A 21,675-nucleotide genomic window follows, 5' to 3' on the forward strand; every position below is an offset into this window, starting at 1 on the left:
GACTCATGTTCATCCTGGAGTCAATAATGACTCCCAGATCCTTTTCCACCTCCGTGCTGACAAGAGGGGAGTTCCCCAGCCTGTATGTGTGGTGCCGATTGTTCCTCCCCAGGTGCATCACCTTACACTTGTCTGTGTTAAACCCCATCCTGTTCTCCTCCGCCCATCCTTGTAACCTAACTAGGTCTAACTGTAGCCTCAGCATAAGTATTAAACACAGCGCTCAGGCTGCTGCCTCATCCCTGCTGTGGGCACCCCTCAGCCATGAGCACAGGCTGATGGAGCAAGGGGCTGTGCCCGTGCCCAGGAGTGGGCTGGCGCAGCGTGCAAGGGCCAGCTGGAGCAAGCAGGCAGCTGATGCCATTGCCCTGGCTCCTGGCTGGGACTTGGGAGGCTGTGCTGAATTCTGCACTGTCACGGACTCTCTGGGTGACCTTGGGCAAGTCTCTTAGCTGCGTGTACTCCTACATGCACAGGAAGTCCTGGGCCTCTGAGTCTTGGCCCAAACCTACGGAGCGCAAACACTTTTCCTCAAGTTCAGCGGGCTATGGATAGAGCTGTGTGCATCCCTGCACCTCTGTTCAAATAGAAACAGCACCCCTTCCTTTCTCCCCCCACCCCAACCCTGCTGCCCTGCGTGTGTTGGCTGTGAGTTGTTTGGGAGCATCTTTCACAGCCCTCCTGACATGCATCTCATGCTCAGAGGTGCTTCAGTGGTGAAGGATATTTTTCTTCCCACTCCCGTTGCTTAAAAATGGCTTTTCCCCAGCCATCTGCAGACACCACCTTCCAGCTGTGAACAAGCACTCAAGAGCGTCCAGTGCCAGGAGCGGAGCAGACACTAGCGCCTCGCTGGAGCCCTGCCGGGTAGAGCAGCCAGGGCAGTGTGGCTGGGCAGTGCCCCTACAGCTGTGCAAGGCCTGTTTCCAAGCTGATTGATGAGTTGTTCACGGTCCCCAGGTGGCCTAGAGTTGGTGATCCTGCTGCCTTTGCTTCCCAGACTGCTGCAGCCTTCTCTGGTCCTGACAGCTATGCTGCTGCTTCCAGCTGTGCACAAGGCAGCCCTGAGACCCTCCCTCGCTTCCACGTTGGCCACATCTTCCTTCCCACGCCCCAGTCCCTCCACTGTCTCTCTTGTCTCCATCACAGTGAGGTTCAGCTCTGTCACAGGCCCATCGAGCGCTCTCCACGGCTGCCTCAGGGCCATGGCTGAGGGAACGGGGCTCATCAAAAACCTGGATGCAGCACACCCCCAGCAAGTCTGCAGATGACACCAGGCTGTGGGGAGTAATAGATACACTGGAGGGTCGGGTTAGGATTCAGAGAGACCTTGCCAAGTTGGAGGACTGGACCAAAAGAAAGCTCATGAGGTTCAACAAGGACAAGTGCAAAGTCTTAACACTTAGGACGGAGCAATCCCATGTACCGGTGCAGGCTGGGGGCCGACTAGGTGGGCAGCAGCTCTGCAGAAGGGGACCTGGGGGTGACAGGGGACAGGAAGCTGAACAAGAGCCAACAGTGCACCCTCGGTGCCAAGAAGGCAACCAGCATCCTGGGCTGCATGGGTAGGAGCGTTGGCAGCACATGGAGGGCAGTGATTCTTCCCCTCTATTCAGCACTGGGGAGGCCACATCTGGAGTCCTGTGTCCAGCTGTGGGCCCCCCCACTACAGAAAGGATGTGGTCACATTGGAGAGAGTCCAGTGGAGGGCAGTGAAAATGGTTGTGGGGCTGGGGGACAGGACTGGTGAGGAGAGGCTGAGGGAAATGGGCTGATTTAATCTGCGGAAGAGAAGACCGAGGGGGATTGAATAGCCGCCTTCACCTCCCTGCAGGGGGGCTGCAAGAGGATGGAGCTGGACTGGTCTCAGTGGGAGCAGATGACAGGACAAGGAGCAATGGGCTCATGCTGCAGCAAGGGAAGTTGAGGTTGGATATTAGGAAAAATTCTCACCAGGAGAGTGGTGAAGCACTGGGACAGGGTCCCCGGAGAGGTGGTGCAGTCTCCATCCTTAGAGGTGTTTAAGACCCGGGTAGACAGAGCCCTGGCTGGGATGATGTAGTTGGGGCTGGTCCAGCTCTGAGCAGGGGGATGGACTGGTTGTGACCTCCTGAGCTCCCTTCCCTCCTGAATTTTGTGATTCTGTGAGTCTAAGGCCCCGTCCTTTCCGCTGCGTGGGGAGGGCAGCTGCACCCCTTTTGTTCTTCCACTGCAGCCAGCCGTGCTTTCTTCCACCTTGCTTGTTTGGCACGGGAAGCACCTCCCCAGGCCACTGCCAGTCCCCAGCCTCTCCTCAGGCCCCTGCTCCCCAAATACCTCCACGGACCCTGCTGACTGAGCCTTCTGCTCCGTGGCGTGAACTCTCCTCCCCCAGCCTGTGGCGGGAGGGGGCCGAATACCAGCGCTGGGAGCTGTTGCACATGGAGACGCTGGGGCTGAGCTGTCGCGGGAGGGCAGAGGTCCGTCTCCTGGTTAACTGTAGAAAAGCACATGACTAATCAGCCGCGCGACCACCGCCCCTCACCCCGCCACCCACCGAGTCCGGGGGCAGGAGCTGAGTTCTCCGGTGTGAACAACTGGGATAAGCGAAGACATCCCCCGACCCTGCACATACTGCCTGGGACCAGCTCCTGCTCTTGGTCGCCTGGATGCCGCTGGCGGCCCCGGAGCAGAGGCTGCAGGGCAGAGAACACACGTGGGTGACCTGGCCCTTCCTGGCTTCATTGGCCAGTCTCGCTCCTTGCTTGGTCGTCTTCATTTTATCTGCTTGCAGAGCTCGGCTATACAGTGCTTGATTATTGCAGAGACCCTTTTCAGGCTGAGCCTTCGGCTGAGGCCCCAGTTTGCTCCTGCTCAGACTGGTTTTCCTTGCACCGTGCCAGCTTTGTGGTGCTGTCATGACTGGGACAGATCCTCCTTGCTCTCTCTAGTGTACTTGGCAGTTATGCCCCAGAAAGTGCTTCTGGAGCAAGCTGAGTTACAAGGACATTTAGTCGGGAGGTTAGAACGGCTCCGAGCCTCCGGCGCATCTGAGAGTCCAGGGTCTGTTGGGAGTGGCGGGACACGGCTCCGCAAGTTGTACGTGCCAGCCTGGTCTGCGCCGAGGCGCAGCACCCGCTAGCTGTCGAGCTCCCGGGGCTCCCAGAAGCGCATCAGGGACAAAGGCGTTACGTGGCAGCTCCTCTTTAGTGTGTCTGAGAGCAAACCCAGGGGTGAGTCTAGTCCCAAAGGTGCCTCTTGGGATAAAGGTCATCCAGCTGAGCAGCTTCTGAACTGCTTTTGGCTCTGAAAGGCAAACTGACTATCCAAGATCCCTGAGGCCTTTTAAATGTCCCCTGGCCTGCTGCTGACCCTGCATACACCTTACATTCTTCCTTTAATGATTGACACTCAGTGGGTTTGTGCCTTCAGGCACAGCCGAGTTGTAGCTGCTTCTTCATCAAAGCAACTGTTTACAGATGGTTTGAGTTGGATACCAATAAACAGTATTCTTATTGTCTCAACAAAAAAAAGCAGCTTAAGTCCCTAATGATAAGGATTTTGTGCTTTGCAGAGAAAAAAATTCAGCCAGGTTGAGACAGCCAGCCCCCTCAGCTTAGCAAGTCAGAGTACTTTATGCTTCCAACTAAACCGCTTTTATCTCCTCCAGTGAGTGGGCTATAGATTCTTATCATTGTGGCAGAAGTGATGAGGGTAACATCTTTAGTTGGAAATCACTGGCAACATGTGGAGAAAGCTTAAGATGTTGTCACACTTTAACTTGGTCCTAATCTGTTCAAAGGCAGTTCATACTCTTTAACTGCGCCAGCAGGTAGTGAGGTGGAGTCAAAGACTATCTGGGTAAAATAGCTCATGCCATTCTTCTGAGAGTTTATGACTTTCATAAAGTGGGTACAAAGAAATTGCAGCAGTAACTATTATTGTCTAAATGAAGAGCTTATGCTCACCCAACCATATTTCATTAACTTGTACTTCCCGGCTTCTACAGTCCCTGCCTTGTTTGTGCGGCGCTGGAGGCAGTGGGAGATACGTAGTGAGAGAAGGGCCTCAGTCCCCCGTGCTCGGCTTGGATGGTCTCGTAGGGTTTGACAAACCAACTTACCCCCATGAGCGTGTGCAATTAGCAGGGCACACACGTAGGCCATGCACCTGGGAGCATTTCCCCAATGTTTCTAAGACAAGGGGGATTGTGAGCAGCAAACAGAGGAGCTGGTGGCAACGCTACCTCGGTGGTGGGGATTTCTGAGCAGGCTGCTGAAAAGCAGATAGGGGTGAGAGGGGCTGAAAACCCCCACGTGTGAATTAGGACCTAAACCTGTTCCATTAATATCAAGGGAGCAGATTCATGCCTTGTCCTTTACCTCCGGGGCAGACCAAGGGCACCAGAGTTCTTGATAGACAAATGACATGTCATTTCAGTAGATAGTGCTAAAACAAATACATGTAACCTGTCCTGTATGTCATGGAGCTGAGGGAAGAGCGGCCAGTCTGAGGAGGATTGACTCCGCTGCTCGTTCATAAAAACACCTGGTTTCGTGAACACGCGTGCAAACCCCAAGAAGATGCTCAAGCTGCAGGCAGTCCGGACTGCCAGTGCCATGGACACAGGGGCTCTTGTGACAAAACACACTGACGACTTTGCTTTATGGCTGGTTCTTATCTTAAATGACACTTGTCAGTTCCAGTTTGTCACAGAGTTTTCATTTAAGTTTTTTAAAAACACCCTACGTTAAAAACGACCCAAGATGCTGATCTCTGAAAAGCTGCTCGCGTGTTCAGCCCACCTCTCCCTCCCCTGCCAGGTCCTGAAGGCTTCGGGGCCCGCGGGTGCTGGACTGGATTCTGTTTTCAAACTTTCAGTGTGCCCGGAAACGACCGTGCGATACATGTGCACCAGGTGGGAAAGCTCGGGCGCTCCCGCCGCGGCGTGGGCCTGGCTTCCCAGCAGTGCTGTCCGCGCAGGGGTGGGGAGTAGCACTGACCCGCGCCCTGCACAAACAGAGATGCCTAAACCTCCGTCTCGGCTCTGTCACCTCAATCTGCCCACATCGCCAGCGGCAGGTTTTGGCAGTGGACACAGGTTCCCATTAACAAAAGCATCTGGCTTACAGAGCACGTGCTGCAATCCTGCAGGTTTGAATAAACACTGCCGTCGTGTCATTAGCATAAAAAGATGATTGAGACATTGAAATACAAATAAATCCGCATTAAAAGAGCTGTAATCTACCATTTATGGTTGAGGTTTGTTAACACTGAGCTCATTAACATTGGCTCCCTATTACAGGAACCTAACTGCAATGCCCTGCCTTCCTTTCTCTCTCAATATATTGTTTTCTGTTTTCCCTACAGAAAGGGAAGGTGCAGTCCCCCCCGCTCTGTGTGGTAATGCCGGATAACTTCTCCTCTCTAATCTGTGTGCATCTTTCCTGTGAGGGGAATGCACTTTAGAAGGGCAGGATTGTAAAGAGAAAGTATGTGACTGGAGTGGGAAAAACAGAAGCAGCTTTCACACATTAAAAGTCAGGCTAATAGACAAGGATTCTGTGCAGAGTATAGCAGGGCCCTTTGTCAGACAAACAACAAGTTTTCATGCTCAGATGGGGATTCTTGGGTTAAATTGCTATCTTTGAGTTCTGAACGCGGAAAGGTATTAAAGTGGAATTAAACCTTTACACAATCCAGCTCTTGTGTCATTCAGGATTTTTTTTAGGTCTGTTTAATTGTACATAGCAGCAGGGTTCTGAGTGACTGGTGCTCTAAAGAAATAAGGGGTAGGGCTAAGTCTGCAGCCCACTGCTCTCTGCTAATCCTTCTTGTTCCTTGAAGAAGGATTTACTTTTGCTGCCAGCTTGTGAAAGACTTCCCTGGTCCAGAAGAGATTGTTGTGGCTTTCCCGGGGAGGTGTGGTTGCTATAGCAGGGAGTCACGCCTGGGTATTCTTTCAAACCCTACTGAGAATGGGCCCAAAAAGAGCCGAAGAAGAGTAAAACTGGGGATTAAAAATTGGAACAATGGGAGACAGGAAGATCGGAGTGGGAGCAAACAGGAATTACAGCGCCAAAAATAATGCAAAGTGACAAAAAGAGGAAATAGAAAAATAATAGCTGCCAGTCTGGCTGAAAAGAGAAACTGCTACAAAAGAACAATTTATTTTCCACTAACAAAGCAAATAACAGGGCATTTGGGAAATAAGACACAGGCTTGTGCTGTAGCATTATTTTGGTCCTTACTGTACTGCAAACATTTGCAGCGAGCACCATGCGGTAGCACACGCCTGGCTCTGCCCTGATGTGTCTGCTCAGGACCGCGGCAGCTTGTTGTTTGTTTTCTCGCAGGCCTGTTGCTCACGGATTTCCGTCTCTGCAGGTGAGGGGCAGGGCACTGCTGGAGCTTCAGCATGAATGCCCTGCTGCTGGGATCGTGAATAAAAGACCCAGCTTTGCACCCTGTTATGCAGCCTGAACGGCCCCCAAAGTACCAGCGGTAGCTGCCTCCAGCGTGTCGGCAGGGCTCCCACTTACAGGAGGGTGAGTCCTGCAGCTCTTGCCCAGGGCTCCTCAGTCCCGTCCTGTCTCCTCCCCCGTCCCCCATCATTAAGATCTCACCCATCTAGCATTTCTCCTGGTTGCTACTTCCTTCTTCTAGACACCTTTCACACACACATCAGATGGGAAAATCACTGCATGAAGATTGAACTTTTCCCACCAAGTGAAGAGCGTTAGAAAGCCTGGGTCACATGGCAGAGCTTGTCAATTGAGAAAAGTTTCCAAAAAAAGAAAAAGGAAAAAAAAGTTAGCTCTGCATCTAACAGCAAATCTGTCCAAATGCCTTTCCTGCACCCTACTGTTTTATATACAGGGGATGCAAAGAGACGTAACCGATGAAACATTTTGTTTATAAAGTGTCTGTATTTTGTTTTATTTCACATGTTTTTGCAATATAGATAACAGATTACAGCACAAGCTTTCACTGCCTTGTGCAATAATGATACTATAAAGCCTTTCTAGGGGTATTAATAATAGATTGTGTTGATGAGTTTGGAGAAGCTGGCAATAGACCCCCTACTGCAAAGACATTAACACCACAGGACTAAGGTATCTTTTCCTTGCAAATCAGTTGCTAAATTGGCTGTGCTGATGGGTTTGGGCATGAGCTCTTATATAGCTTCACTGCAGCAGGCACAGGAAGTTATTTTGTTTTATACTGGCACATACCATTTTTTCTTTTTAATGTTCATAGTTGAGAGGAAGGGCCCGTATAAATTCTTTCCCTAAGTCATTCGTTCCCTACACCAGTCAAGAAAAAATTTATAAATTAAATTTGAATTGTATTGGCACTTGATTTTTTTTTTCTTCTTTGCAAGTGAAAACTGAAGCAGTGATTCACACACATGATTTCCCGGCTTCCTGGGCCTGTAAGGTGAATTTTCATCTAAAATGATATTAGCAGGATGTCACCATGTTGACAGCACGGTGACTTCAAAGGAAGTTGTAAATTCAGAATGCCGCTGAGTGTGCGAGGGTGGCAAGACGTGTCAGAGACGTGACTGCCCCTCTGTCACAGGGAGGCCAAAGAGGCCTGGCACGGCAAGGCTGGTTGATGAAGCAACGCAAGGTTTTGCGAGATCAGGGCTGGGGCGGGGGGGGTGGAGAGCTGGAAAGCGGCATGAATCTAGCTCATCTGCGTGAATACCCGAGCACGGCTCCAAAGTCTGCCTAGTGGAATAAATACAAAAACCTAAAACTCGTGGTTCCAAAATGATACCTTTCTAGTACATTCTAGTTTTTGTATGTCTTCTTGTCTCAGTTCAACACGGCTACCAAGTACACCCCTGCATAATGGAATAAATGGTATTTTAGTGGAGACTAAAGACTCTCCTAGCTCTACAGAGTTTCTGCAAGAGAGGTGCAAACTGCTTACTGTCCCTCTTGTTTTCATAGCGCTTTGATCTATGTTAGACTAACACAAACGATTCAAAGTCTACATGCGGGTTGTGAGGATGTTTCTGGATCTGTAGACAAAGGAACTCCATTTCCCAAATGTTCAGGCTGCTGGAAAGTATAGTTCTAACAAAATCATTGCATCTTGTTAATCCATTAGGCTTTTTAATTGCAGCTATGACTTTATAAATTCAATTGAAATGCTTAACTTTTATAATAGTTTCTATGCTTCAGAACAGATTAGGAGAAAATTGCAGCCATAATCTGTACAGCACAATTGCCGTGCTATAAAGAGGAAAGGGAGTAGCTGGGAAGAGCAATTGGATTCCCAAAGGTGGAGCACAGTGGAGCAATATCAGTGACTTTGTAAATGAAAAATTGTTTTAATTCCCTGCTAACAGCAATGATTCGATTCTTCATAAATTTTTACATCAAAGTGTTGTAAGGAGGAGATGCCATAAAATAAAGCTGCCTGGCAGTGATGGAAGACAGAAGAACAAAGTGGTCAATTAAGGGGTGAATATTAAGCAGAGAAAAAAATCCATTCTGCCATGTGCTGCTGGAAGCAAAATGCTTGAAAGCCCTTTGCCGTTGCCCGCGTACGTTCCAGTTGGGGAAGATGTGCTCTTTTTAGGTGATCTCTGATTGAGCAGGATGTTGTGGCGCACACGTGGATGCATGGGCTTTCCTGAATCAGGGCTTGCTTCAAGTGTTTCTTTTCATGACCTCCGGAGTGCCGTTCTGCGCCATGCCCTGGTGCTCTTGCTTGTTGGAGCAGGGAAGATGACTGGAGCTCCCTTTCAGTAGGGGCAGCAAGGGCAAGATGCAGCTTAATCGAGCTGAGGAAGGAGCTATGTGCCATGGTGCCTGTGACGCCACGATACAGGGGTTCCCTCCGGCTCTGCGCCCCTGCCCTCGTGATGATGGACAGCCATTCTCCTCAAGGCCGTGTGCTATAAGCTGGCCACATGGCATGGAGTGAGGGGTCTCACTGCCATGCTTCCTGACCAGTGTCCCCTCCCCAAACCCCATCAACAGCCCTGGCATCACCCGATGCCAGCAAGGAGGCCGCAGGGGGAATGGCAGGAGATCCATACTCTCCCACAAAAGGTCCTGAGGGGTCAGGGCTGGGGCTCCTGGACACGGCGTGGAGTCTTGAGCTGCTGCAGCTCATGGCGAAGCGTGCACCTGTAGGCTTCAGGGAGCCCATCCCGACCTGACATAGGCTCTGTGTTCACAGCCAGTTGCTTTTTAAACTGTAGTGCCCATGGAAACAGCAGCGTGAAAGTGTCAGGAAGGTGCTCGGAAAGGAACTTTTGCCCTGCCGCACAGAACCAGCAATCCAGACAGCGGGCGGGCAAGATCCTGCTCCCTGATGTCCCACGACTGCAGCAGGAGCAAGGTCGTATCCAGTGATACGAAACGTGGTGTGACTTGCACAGGTGACAGGCCATGACCATGACAGCTGATCACGTAGGATGGAATAGTGCACCTTTGCATGACACCAACTCCAGCAAAGTCCCTGCCTAACTTCCACTGACTTCAGTGTAGGGAAGACCTCACCTGTCGTGTGGCATCACGCTTCCTGTTATAATTACTTCATATACATACAAATACACATGCATATGATCTATCTATCTATCTCTTCTTCAGCCAAATGGCCTAGCCAAGCAAAGAAAAGTTTAAGACAACACAAGTAAGATATTCACTGATCTCTCAGAGGGAAAAAAAAAGCACCGGACTGCTTTTAAGCTCTGCTGCCAATGGACTGGGATGTACACTTCCACTTAGACGGTGGCACCTAGCAGCGCGTACCAGCTAAAAGCAAACACCAACACTATGAGTCATCCTAAGCACGGGGGTGGTAAATAAATACTGTCTTTGCCTTTTAGTATATAAGAGGATGTGTTTGTGTTCATTTCCTTGGGAAGTGGTACATTTTCTTCATAAACCTTTTATCCTTTATGCCGATTTTATTGGTATCTAGAGAAAGTGAAATGGTGTACTTCCACTGAAATTTCAGATATGAAATTGCCTTTAATAAAGCCATTCATTATTTTTTCTCAATGTAATTTTTAAATGTTCCAGTATTTCTCAAAAATAATTGTGTTCTTTCATAAATCAAAGCGTTTCAGTCTTCCTTTTGCACATCTGGGATGTTTCAAATGTTTAGGATTTATTATGACTAAGCAATGCTTTCCTTTTTTTTTATGCATTCGTAATCTCTAAGACACAAAAAAAATTCAAGACTCCTTTGCTTTATATATAGATGGCATCTCCCCATTCTGTCATAGGGGGAAAAAAACAGTTCCATCTAAAAATTCTCCTGAAGGGTAATAGATGGCATTCATTAGTCATTTAATTTTTCTCTTACTAAAATTCAGTTGTGTAGAAAGCTTAATACATCTGCCTGCAGTTTGGACACATTTTGTACTGAATGATATGAATACCAAGTGAGTTCTTGGCTGACGTGGAGGTACAGCCATGCTGGCGATGACATATCAAAGCCATGATCCGGGGGGAGTTAAAGACCATACAATATTTTCCAAAGCCAGCGATCACCAGCTTTGTATTTATGACCTAAACAAAACTAGGTGTCTGCCACAATTTTTTCCAAAAAGCCACATCAGAATTACAGAGAAAGGAAAATGATTTAAGGTCTCCAATAGTTAGACAGCAGCATCTGTCATTTAGCATACATCAAACATAGCTTAATAGCTGCCTATTTATTGCTTCACTGCAAAGGTCCAGTAAATATGCGAACAGACTGATTTAATCTATTTTTATAACTCTGTCCTGTTTAACAAACCTCTTGAACCACACTTAATATGAACAGCAAATTTTACACTGCACATCGAGATCTCTCAGCTTATAATAAATTAGTTATAATAAAACAATTAAAATCTATTTACCCACAAACAGAAGGAAATGAAGGGCCCAGGGTGAAGCATCAGAAAGGTAGAGGGCAGGTTGTTAGGACATTATAAGAGTAAACAGCAGAACAGTGATTCTCAGGAGCAGAGCAGGGTCACATTTAAAGCAAGATAACTCCGCTAGAGATAATAAATCAGTTGTACATATTAAACACCAGATGGTTCAGCCCTATGCAGGAAGGCGCATGGATCATATAACTGTGGCTGTGTTTGTAAGGATTACCGAATCAGCCTCACTGCACAGGAATATCCTAACAAATAAAACCTTTATGGCTACTTCCGCTGGTGAGCATTTTCATCTACTGTTTAAAGACAGGGCCACATGTCTCAGAGATCTTGTTGCCCCTAAAATGTATGCAACATTAATTTAGTAAGTTTGACCATTTTTAAAATGCAGTGTGTGTTTTGCTTTCTAATACTGTAAAGTTGTTTCACAGTGATTATTACAAATACTCAAATGAACAAAACAGCCTATTGTTCCAAGCTTTAGCTCAGCTAAATCCCCTAAGTGTTTCAGGCATAGATGCAAACACACTTAAAAAAAAAAAAAAAACTATTGAGTTGTCTTTCAGAATTGTCCAGGCAACAGAATTTATTTATAAAACTCTTGCAATCATTGATTCAAAACAAGGTTTTCTTGTTCTGCTTTTCTCCTTTGTCCTCTTTGAACAATTTTCTTTGGAATGTTTTCGTTGTGCTTAGGAGTCAGAGATTTCCCGGGGCTTCTAATAAAGGCATTTGATTTCCACTGTGCATACTTTAACGAGTCCAAGGATTTTGAGGTTTGACGTTAACTTGGGAGAGCTGGAGATAATCAGCAATGGGGTAAAAAGTCAGAGTTATGCAAATTATTTGTGAAATTTATAGAAGGCAAAAGAAACGTTTCTCCAAATGTGGTTAGAGTAGCTTAGCTCAGAACATCCACATATCTACCCTTAAATTTATTGCTTTGATTGAAACCTACATTGGGGTGACCTGTAAAGTATTTCTGCTATCCTCAGACTTCTCAACAGGTTTATTACCATTTGTTTATAAAATGAGCAGTCTAATGAGCAGTGTTTTAGATCACAGATATCAAAGTCTGGTCATTTGTCAAGATTAGTTTCCTGTTGTGAGACTGCCTTGTGCAAAAAAGTACACAACCCTGGGTTACTTTCTGGGAGCTGAAAAACCTATAAACACTCTATAAGATAGATTTAATGAAGTTTTCATAATCCTAGAATTAAATCCAATTCACTCTGGATTGTGTGTGTATATTACTCTATACATATCACATGTTGCAAATATCTGACTGTGGATTAAGGCATTTTACTATGTTGCCTAAGGATAAACCCAAAGGAAGGCAAGAAGTTCACAGAGTAACGTCAAGCAGAAATATAAATCTTTAGCCATAATTGGTAAACTGCACAAGTTAGTATTATATTGATGTAACTCGTTACAACTCAGAGACCACCTACGATAATGATAATGCTGTGCTACAAGTACTCTCCACCACTAAATAATATTTTAAAGTTACATGATAAAGCACCTTCCATCCTGAATGGAAAGCCACACTTCACGAAGCATGGAGACATGGTGCAGAGGCAGGAGGGGACTGGATTGGTTTCCTGTGTGTCTGTAGACAGGAGGTAGGTTACTTTATACATGTGCTTATTTGCTGTAGTCGCCAGCACTCCTGGTGCGGTCAGCTGGGAGGGGCATTGCAAGGCATAGAGGCTTCTCCATCAACGTACGACATTGCTGTCGCTCTCCCTGGGAGACAGCGGATGGCACAGCTCTCTAGGGGGTCAGCTTTTCTTTGGGAGAGAACTTAGGGACACCAATGTGGGATATTATCTCATGTGACCTGGTTGTTTGCCAACCAGGCACCAATCTTGGTTGCCTGGAATAGAGAGGGCCAAAGACTATCCCTTTGATGAACCCAGCTCACATGCCCCTGGCTCCAGCCCTGCTTCCAATGCTGTCTGCAGGGCTTAGTCCCCCTGCCTCTGGCACAGGTGGTGCCCTCCTCTCGCCTGTGCACACCGGGTGCCCTGAGCCCAGCTGCGCTCTCACTTGCCCCATACGCTGGGGGCTGCTGCAGTGGTTCTGTAGCCTGGGGAGACTTGGTTCAGCTTTGGCTGCCAGACCGGGAAAAACATCACTATCTCCAAAGGAGCATCTGGGCAGCGTGGCTCTGGCCTGCGGTCACGGGTCTTGCAGGACATGTCCCTGCTATGTAACCCTTTCTCGGGAGAGTTTCAGTATTCAGCATTCAGTTCGTTAACAGTAGAGGCAATAACACTGGATTCACTCTGTATCATCATGACTGCAACACTCTCACGGTGCCTTTCTAAAAGACCCCGCCCCGCATGGTTTTAGGATTATGGCTGCTAAGGTCATGCTAAACAATAGCATTTATTTGAACAGCAAAGAAAGCCACGGAAGAAACCTGGAAGCTGCAGCAGCTGAAAGGGCATCAGCAGCCTTGCCCCGTTCAGAAGCTGCTACCCCACGTTGAGTTTGTCCCATCCCTCCTTGTAGCCACCCATTGAGTTTTACTGAAGCGTGCACAGGTTCACTGTCACCACAGCATAAATGAACTGATGCCAGTCAGAGGAGTCGGAGGCCTTCACACCAGATTTGCTAATCTGCCGACTCTTCAAGCATGCTCCATCATAAAACACCCTCCTTAGACAAAAGGTGCAAGCTTAATTAAATGGAGGCAAATAGGTTTAAGCAGTTAAATAGAAACAACTTTTTTAAGCAGTTAGAAATGTTTGCCTTTTTTTTTTTAAAGTTGTTTAATCCTTTTAGCTCCTTCATTACGCATGTGCGCCAGCTATTTGATGTTTAGGGATTTACCGGCTAAAGCCTTTTTATAGTTTAGTCAAGTTTAGCAACCAAACGCAGCGGCAGGTTTTCTCCCCATTCACACCTAGCAGCGAAAGCAGCTTCAGGGAAGTCCTGGCACGGTGGGATGTGAAATGATGGCATTTGCTCGAGGGGGCCCAGGGCTCCAAGGGCACTGGTGCCTTGCCCCCTTGCACACCTCGAGAGGAGCTTGTTGGCATGTACAAACCCAGGCATCTCTTTCCCATCTCGTGTCAGACCTGCTCCCTCCCTCCAAAATGAGTGGCTGCCATTTTGCTGTAGTTTCTCAGCTGAAACAAAATAGAAGCCCCTCAGGGCCGGCCCAGGAGTCAGCCTAGGCCACCCCTCTGAAACAGGTCCCTTGTGCCTTGTCCCCAGGAGGTGGGAGCTTGCAAAGGCTGAGCTTGTCACGACATACATACTGCTCGCTGCCTTGGGGAAAAACCTGTGACTTCACCTTATGCATCAGAGCACTGTCACAGAAAAAGGCTGAATTGTAGAAGCACTGAGTGTGCTGCGTGACCCAGGACACGAACCAGCCGTTCACCTGACTGGGAACAGCACCTTTCCTGCAGGCTACGTCAGGAATGTCCCAGTCACCACGAAAGCGAAGCTAAGTCGGAGGGTGGGGAGCTTGGAGGGTGGAACAGGACTGGTGTGGAGCGCAGGAGGTGTGATGGTGTGGCCCGAGCCAAACACTGCGACCTACCTGGGCTGTTTCACATCCCTGCAAAAGGGCCAGCCCCTGCTCTGACGGGCTGCTCTGGCCGTCTCTTAGCTAATTCTCTTCCCCCACGAGCAAATACTCTTGTGTCAGTGCTCAAGTACTGCCCTCACACCAGCAAGGGGCTCTCAGAGGATCCATTTAGAGCAGGTTCTCAGTCACAAATCATCAGCAGCATAATAAGGCTTGACTCATCCAGGAGCTGAACCAAACTGGCTCTGGCTTGAGCTTTCAGGGCATGGATAACATTGTTCCATTTTATTTCTTGTGCCTGTAGCCTTTTTGATTTTTCTCTCCCAACAGAGAAGCAATAACACACTAAAACAGAGGTACCTCCAGCCTCACTAAAGCAAACATGTAGTGGAAATCTTATGAGGGGTCCAGATCTTAGGGACTTTCTAAGCCAAAGGGGTGCAGAATTCAAACGGTGCCACTGATACTGCGGGTGTCCAGAAAATGCAGTTGCCAATGCGCTAAGTCACTTTGCAAACTGATTTGTGGCTAAGTCAGATGGCCCATTTCCGGCGTGTCAGTACATGGATGCACGTTCTGACGTTTCCCTTGTTGCCTTTCATTCTCGCAGGCTGTTTGCTGCTAAGTGCAGTGGCTGCATGGAGAAGATTGCCCCGACGGAGTTTGTGATGAGGGCCTTGGAGTGTGTCTACCACTTAAGCTGCTTCTGCTGCTGTGTTTGTGAGCGGCAGCTGAGGAAAGGGGACGAGTTTGTTCTGAAGGAAGGACAATTGCTCTGCAAAAGTGACTATGAAAAAGAAAAAGACCTGCTGAGCTCCGTCAGCCCAGACGACTCCGACTCAGGTGAGCTCTTCCTGCACCTCTTCCAATTCAACAGGCCACCAAGGCCAAGCATCCTCGTCTGATTCTGCAGAGCTGCTCGCTGCTCAGTCAGCCTTTGTAGCGATGGTGCCTCCATCCTTGTATCCACGGGGATCGGCGCACTGCCGAGTGAGAGCCACTCCCAAGTATCTAACCTGGATCTTCCCTCCTTTAATTTCAGGCCATTGCTCACTGTCCTACCACCTGAGCAGAGGGCAGGAATAATTTACAAGCTGCCAAGATCCAGACAAGTGATACTGTCCTAGAAAAGCAGGGCGGGTAGATCTGTCTGGTTTCGATGGCGGAGGCCTGATCCAAAGCCTGCTGTTTCCATCCATTTCAGTAACAGATTGGAGTTGTCACAGGGGCCCACAGTTCCTACCTGATGATGGAGCACAGGTTGCACGTGCGCACACTTGCACCTCACAGCCATGGCCCAATTCCTGGAGCTCTCCAGGATAAGTTTGTCTCTGCCGATCACACCCTGTTGTGCTAAGAAAAGTCACAGACCCAGTGGAGACACGTCCAGGACCTGGAGGACCTGAACACTGAGCCTGGCGTAGCAGGAACCGCGGTGTGCACCGCAGCAGAGGGGCTGTGCCCCGGCAGGGCCGCCCTCACCACTCACTCCGACATGCAGACAGCCCTGGCCCGTCCCGGCAGGCGAGGCCTCCGCATGGGGACGGGTACAAAAGGAAACCCCGCTTTGCTGAGGAGGGCTCTCTCCACATGCCACTTGGCTGTTGTCTCTTCCTGCACCCTGAAGCGCTCCCATGTCCGTACTTCCAGAAAGGATGCTTGCTGTCTGGATTCGAGCAGTAGGAGACAAACCAGAGTGGCAGAAAAATGTGTGCAGAGGAGTGAGGGATAGAATATTTTTAAAGGGTGCCAAGTGCCTGCCCGTGCCCAGGGAATGGCTGTGTGTGTCACAGACAGTCCTGCTTTGACTGAATTAGAGCCGAATGCATGAGGTTCAACCCCCCCAGGGTGAATCTCAGGGAAGCAACAGTGATCACCAGTCCATCGAATGCACAGGTGACCGGGGCTTTTTCCTCGGGTCCCTGGGAAAGCCTGGTACTCCTGGTGTTCCTCGGACATGTTGAGAGCCAAGCTTGCTGACCTGTCTAGGCCCTGGCAGGACTGTGGTGAGGCGATGGTTGCTGCCGTGTCGCGGGATGCGTGGGTGTTGAGCCGCTCATGGGCCAGTGTCTACCACAGCCAGGCCCGATCTGTAGGCGCACAAGCCCATAACTCCAGAAGCCCGGGCCTGCACGCTCTGTGCCCGAGCAAACCCGGGCACTGGGATCTACCCGGGTCTGCCAGTTCCCTCTTGGCTTTTCAGCATCCGATTCTCTCTTTACCAAAACTTGGGCCCGTCTCCTTGTCTTTATTTGGACAAACTGCCCTTGAAAACTCCTGCCTGCTCCTGCCTCACCGTGTTTGGCTCTGTAGTAGCAGGGAGGATGGGGTCCTGCCTTCCCCTCCTCTGCTAACTGTTAACGTCACAGCAGTACATGGGCAGTCGTTGCTGGCTGGGGTCCAGTTCTTCTTTTGGACACGGATGCACAGTCCTACTGCCAGGGCCACCTTGAGTGTCACGAGTGCCTGGGCGAGGCCCAGCCTGCTGCAGAGGAAGCCGGCTGCGTTTGCTCTTGGCTCCCCTCCCCAGGACACACACAGTCATGCATCCAAGAGGTGAGAAGTGCTTCTTTTTATGGACAAACAACCCTTTCCCGAGCTGAAGCCAAACCTGTGGAACAAGAAACCACATTAAAGAGGACTCATTTTCCTTCTACTGTTTAATCCTGCAAAAGCCCGAAGCTCCCCACTACTTACGTGAGTGCAAACAATTGCACACTGCTCAGGCTGAGAGCATGTCCTTCTCCAATCAAATATTTATCCACTGGCCACAAAAGCAAGTCTCCAATGAGCAATATTAACCTTCACTAAACCTTTCTGTAGAAATGGCAGGCTGGAAAGTTAATAATGTCAAGGTTATTAAAATGATGGAACTTCTCTTTAATCATTATGCAAAAGATGCTTATGGAACTGAAAGGCAATTAGATTGCTAGGTGCAAAATAATCAGATCTAAAATGAATTTGAAGTCTAATCTGTTAATTCCCTAAATGTAACCTTTGGATACATCACAAGTACAGTATGTTTCTTAACATTAAAGACCCCCAGAATACGAAAGTTTTCTGCATGAAAAGCAAAGGTTTAGTGAAATGCATGTAAGAGACCCCTTTGACTGCTATGAATCATAACATTTGGCCACAGATGTTGATGTGGACACAGAAGTTATTTCAACCAGGACAAAATATATGCTTACTCATAAACCTCTGGCAAGCGAGTCAGGATTTCCCACCGCTAACCACTAATGCACACTGCATTATCAGATCACACGGCCATTCACATCGAACTAGAGAAAATACAAATCATATATTCATGATAGATATGCACGCTCCCACAGAGTTTCATACAGAGGTGTACACACTCGTGGCTGCATATATTTCAGCTAGACACACTTAGGATAAGCAGGAGACACATGCATATGCACACATGCATGTCTGCAGTACAGTGAGAAAGATTGCTGTAGTCTTCCATAATACACAGCAGTGAAGAAACAAGCAGTATGCTTTTAAGTTACCACCAGGCTTGCAGAAATGTTTAAAAAAAATAATTTAAAACAATGTATGTCTAATCAAAAGATCTGGATTTTAAATGTCCTGCTTTTGTGGCACTGGTATAACCACCATTTCGGAAATTGTGATGTGTGCAGTAGAATAATCGAACAAGCCCTGCTCTTGAAAACATTTAAGTATGTGATGAACATCAAGCTGATGAGAGTAGTTAGCCCTCAGTTAGCGCTGAACAGAAGCCGAAGTGCTTCCCTGGACTGTGGCAGAGAGACTGTGTGCAGGCTCCATTTAACCTGATTATCAGCCGACTGGGACAGTGTTGGATTTGACACCGATGTAGGGTAACCGTGTTTAGTTTGCTGTTTAGGGGGCCTGGTAACATGTTAGTTTAGCCTTTTGAGAGTCCCATCGCCTGAGCGAAACAAGCAGGACTTTCACTTCCTTTTGATTTTTCCACAGTGAAAAGCGATGACGAGGATGGAGATGTCAAGCCAACCAAAGGACAAGTGAACCAAGGGAAAGGGAGTGATGATGGGAAAGACCCAAGGAGGCCCAAACGACCAAGAACTATCCTTACAACACAGCAGAGAAGAGCATTCAAAGCATCCTTTGAAGTGTCTTCCAAGCCCTGTAGGAAGGTAGGCTCCTCCGCAGAGACCCACACGTAGGGTGGCCATCATAGAGGACAATCTGGTTGTCCTCTGTCCTCTAGTGATACAAAACCCGACATCTTTATGTCCTCTATTTTCCTCTCAAAGAGAAAAATAAAGGACATAAAGGCATTGGGTTTCGTATCACTAGAGGACAGCAAACCAGCATATCCTCTATGAAGGCCACACTACACACAGGCTGAAAGCCCACTGAAGTCCAAGGCAGAGTCTTGAAAGAAGCAAATGTTCATGTGGTCAAAAGTGAGCTGATCGTTTACAGTCAGAGCTCTGGGCAGCACATAGCGCGCCCAAGAGGAAGAGGAGCTGCCACACAACCTACCCGATAGGTGTACGGAAACTAATCTTTAAACATTTCCTCTTGTAGGTCAGAGAAACACTAGCAGCTGAAACGGGACTTAGCGTGCGAGTTGTCCAGGTCTGGTTTCAGAACCAAAGAGCAAAGGTAAGCTACCAGTTAAACTCTGCACGGACTTCTCCTCTCACAGCAGGGGCCACGTCCCTAAGATCCCCAGGCAGGAATGCCGCTTTACATGAGGTTTGTGCTGTGCACTCTGCACGTGCTGCACAGGTCACACATGCACGGGAAGACCCACAGCCATGCACAGGCCCCTCTGTTGGGGGGCTCAGGGCAGGGCCACGTTAGGACTAGGGTGTGCACATAAATATGACCAGGAAAACCAAATATGTATGTCCAAGAATGAACACCGAGGCCCCAGGAGTGTTTGCACAACACGCAGACTATATAGGTTTGTAATGGAACCAGATCCTTCCCTTTGGACCCGCAAGGTTATTCTGTTTCCCATTTTATTCAGATGAAGAAACTAGCACGAAGGCATCAGCAGCAGCAGGAGCAGCAGAACTCGCAGCGCCTGGGCCAAGGTAAAGCCACGGTTGTGATGGACGCAAGGAGAGGAGCACAGGGCAGTGGGGTAGTTTCCAGGGTCTCTGTGCAATGGATGGGAGCACACACACGTGTGTACTCTCCCTGTGCCCACCTGCGCCTTTATATGTTTATGTACAGAGCACAGCATGCGCGTGGCTCTGTGTTTACACAGCTCTGGGGCCATGTTTGTGTTCTGCCATGGCACCAGGTCCCAAGGCCAGACCTACAGGTACCAGCCATCAAGACTGCCTGCAGCAATCTCCTCCTCCAGGCTTGCTTCTCTGCACTCAGACAGGGATAGGGCGGCCTGCACTTCTGCAGCAGCCAGGTCACGCTCAGGGCTTCCAGGACCACGCAGAGATGCAGACACAGCCTAGGACTGGCCAACTGCCCTGGGGATGCTTTGCGGGGCTGGAGAAGGGATGCAGCTGGGTCTCCCCTGCGTTACCGCCGAGCCAGACCCAACTTCATTCCCTCCCTCAGACCGGAAGAGAAGCTGGCCAAGGACCATGGGCCTGGCCTAGGATCTGCGAGCGGGGCTTGGTGCTGCCGCTGTGTAGCACCAGTGGCCGTAGGCAGCGGCAGCAGTTTCCCTGCGCACACATCTCACAGGTGAATGAACTGCCCACGGGGCACAGCGGCAGAGACCCTGGGGCTATTCCCATGGCTGTCGAGGGCGTTCTCCGTACTGGTACTGCCTTGCCATGGTGGCTCCAGGCCACACCCAGAGCCAGTGTGCTAGGTGCTGGACAGGCATTTAGAAAGATGCAGTCCCTGCCCCAGGGAGCTCAGTCTGTCTGAGAGGATGATGTGGCCAGTGCTGGAGGGCTGACACGGCTGGTCCAGAACCTGTGGGTGCCGGCTCTGGGCCTGGGTTCAGAAAGCAACCCTGGCCAAAGGAGATGGGGTCAGTGCTCCTTCATGCCTCTTGCTGGGGACTGAGAGGTCCTGTGGTAGCACTGAGGCAGCAGAAGGGCGAAAACAGATGAGCTCCTGCTTGCACCTGGCCCCTGGTTTCCTGTGGCCCAGTCATTCGAGGCTGGTTTTCAGCAGCCGCAATCAGGACTAGGAGCTACTCTGGGAACCCAAAACACGGTCTGGCGCCTCCGTGAGAAGGTGAAGTGGCCACGTGCCCTGCAGACACGAGGCGGGCAAATCCTGGCAGCGAGAGGAGTGGACGTCCAGGGCAGTATGCAGTAGTGGGGGAGCAGCGGTGTGGCCAACATCCTAGCACAGCCCGGCTCCCAACACGAGCCTCCCGCTGGCAGGGTGTCCAGGCAGAGCTGGCTTCTGGGCTTTGGGGGTGGGCTCTGCCCCGGGCCCTCACAGTTCATGAGAAGCAGGTCGGCACTGTTTGTGCCCCGGCCGGGGCTGACTCTGCCGCTAGGAGGAAAAGAGGCTGAGCAGGTGAAGGGACCGTGGAGGCAGATGGCATCAGAATACTGTGCTTGTTATCCCAGCTGGATGCCTCATCCTTAACTGATGGTTTTCTCTCAGGACCCGGATGGGATCCTCCTGGCTTTGGCACTGACACCACTGGGTGCTGGTGGCTTGGGTTATCCGGGGGATGGCGGGGTGAGGAGGGATCCCCTAGGCTATTTCTAGCAACTGCACCTCACGACTCATCTCCTCCTGTGTAGCACAGTGTGGGCAATGGGGAGGGCAGCACTCCCAGTCCCACTCCCAGCCCCTGCAACCTCCCTCTTGCTGAGCAGCCCTGGACTCTGCTGTCTGTTTTGCAGAAGTGATGTCCAACCGGATGGAAGGGATGATGACATCGTACACGCCGCTGGCACCGCCGCAGCAGCAGATTGTAGCGATGGATCAAAGCAGTTATGGCACAGACCCCTTCCAGCAAGGTCTCACCCCTCCACAGATGCCGGGAGACCACATGAACCCTTATGGTAAGGCTCTCGGCACACCGCTGGGCTGGGAACATCTGTGCAGACAGCACGCGGGCAGTCTAGCAGTTTGTTTTGGCCATCATTTTCCTGGGGTTTGCACTAGAAGATACACTGGACCCGTACTTTTTGTCTTTACGTATTGATACGCACGCAGATGGGCAGTGGAAGCCTTGTCCCAGGCACTAAGCAACCATAGCAGCTAATTCAGAGTACAGAGCCAGCGACTGTACCACCCCGAGGCAGCCAGCAGAGAACAAACAGCACATAAACCACCCCCAAAGCTCAGGAGGAAG

At 49.6% G+C, this 21,675-nt stretch overlaps 1 protein-coding gene across 1 annotated transcript in view; it reads left to right on the forward strand.

Annotated features, from left to right (window-relative positions):
* Nucleotides 1-21,675, forward strand: part of LMX1B (LIM homeobox transcription factor 1 beta) — a 97,171-nt gene that overhangs the window by 73,469 nt on the left and 2,027 nt on the right. Inside the window, exons 2-6 of the mRNA XM_019510922.1 lie at nucleotides 15,034-15,266; nucleotides 18,384-18,562; nucleotides 18,960-19,037; nucleotides 19,408-19,474; nucleotides 21,221-21,382. Of these exons, the coding sequence (XP_019366467.1) occupies nucleotides 15,062-15,266; nucleotides 18,384-18,562; nucleotides 18,960-19,037; nucleotides 19,408-19,474; nucleotides 21,221-21,382 (691 nt within the window). The 5' untranslated portion in view covers nucleotides 15,034-15,061. The remainder of the gene's footprint in view (nucleotides 1-15,033; nucleotides 15,267-18,383; nucleotides 18,563-18,959; nucleotides 19,038-19,407; nucleotides 19,475-21,220; nucleotides 21,383-21,675) is intronic.

Source organism: Gavialis gangeticus, unplaced genomic scaffold (genome assembly GCF_001723915.1).
Source record: "Gavialis gangeticus isolate Ggan-Ray unplaced genomic scaffold, GavGan_comp1, whole genome shotgun sequence".
Classification (NCBI taxonomy): Eukaryota; Metazoa; Chordata; order Crocodylia; family Gavialidae; genus Gavialis; species Gavialis gangeticus.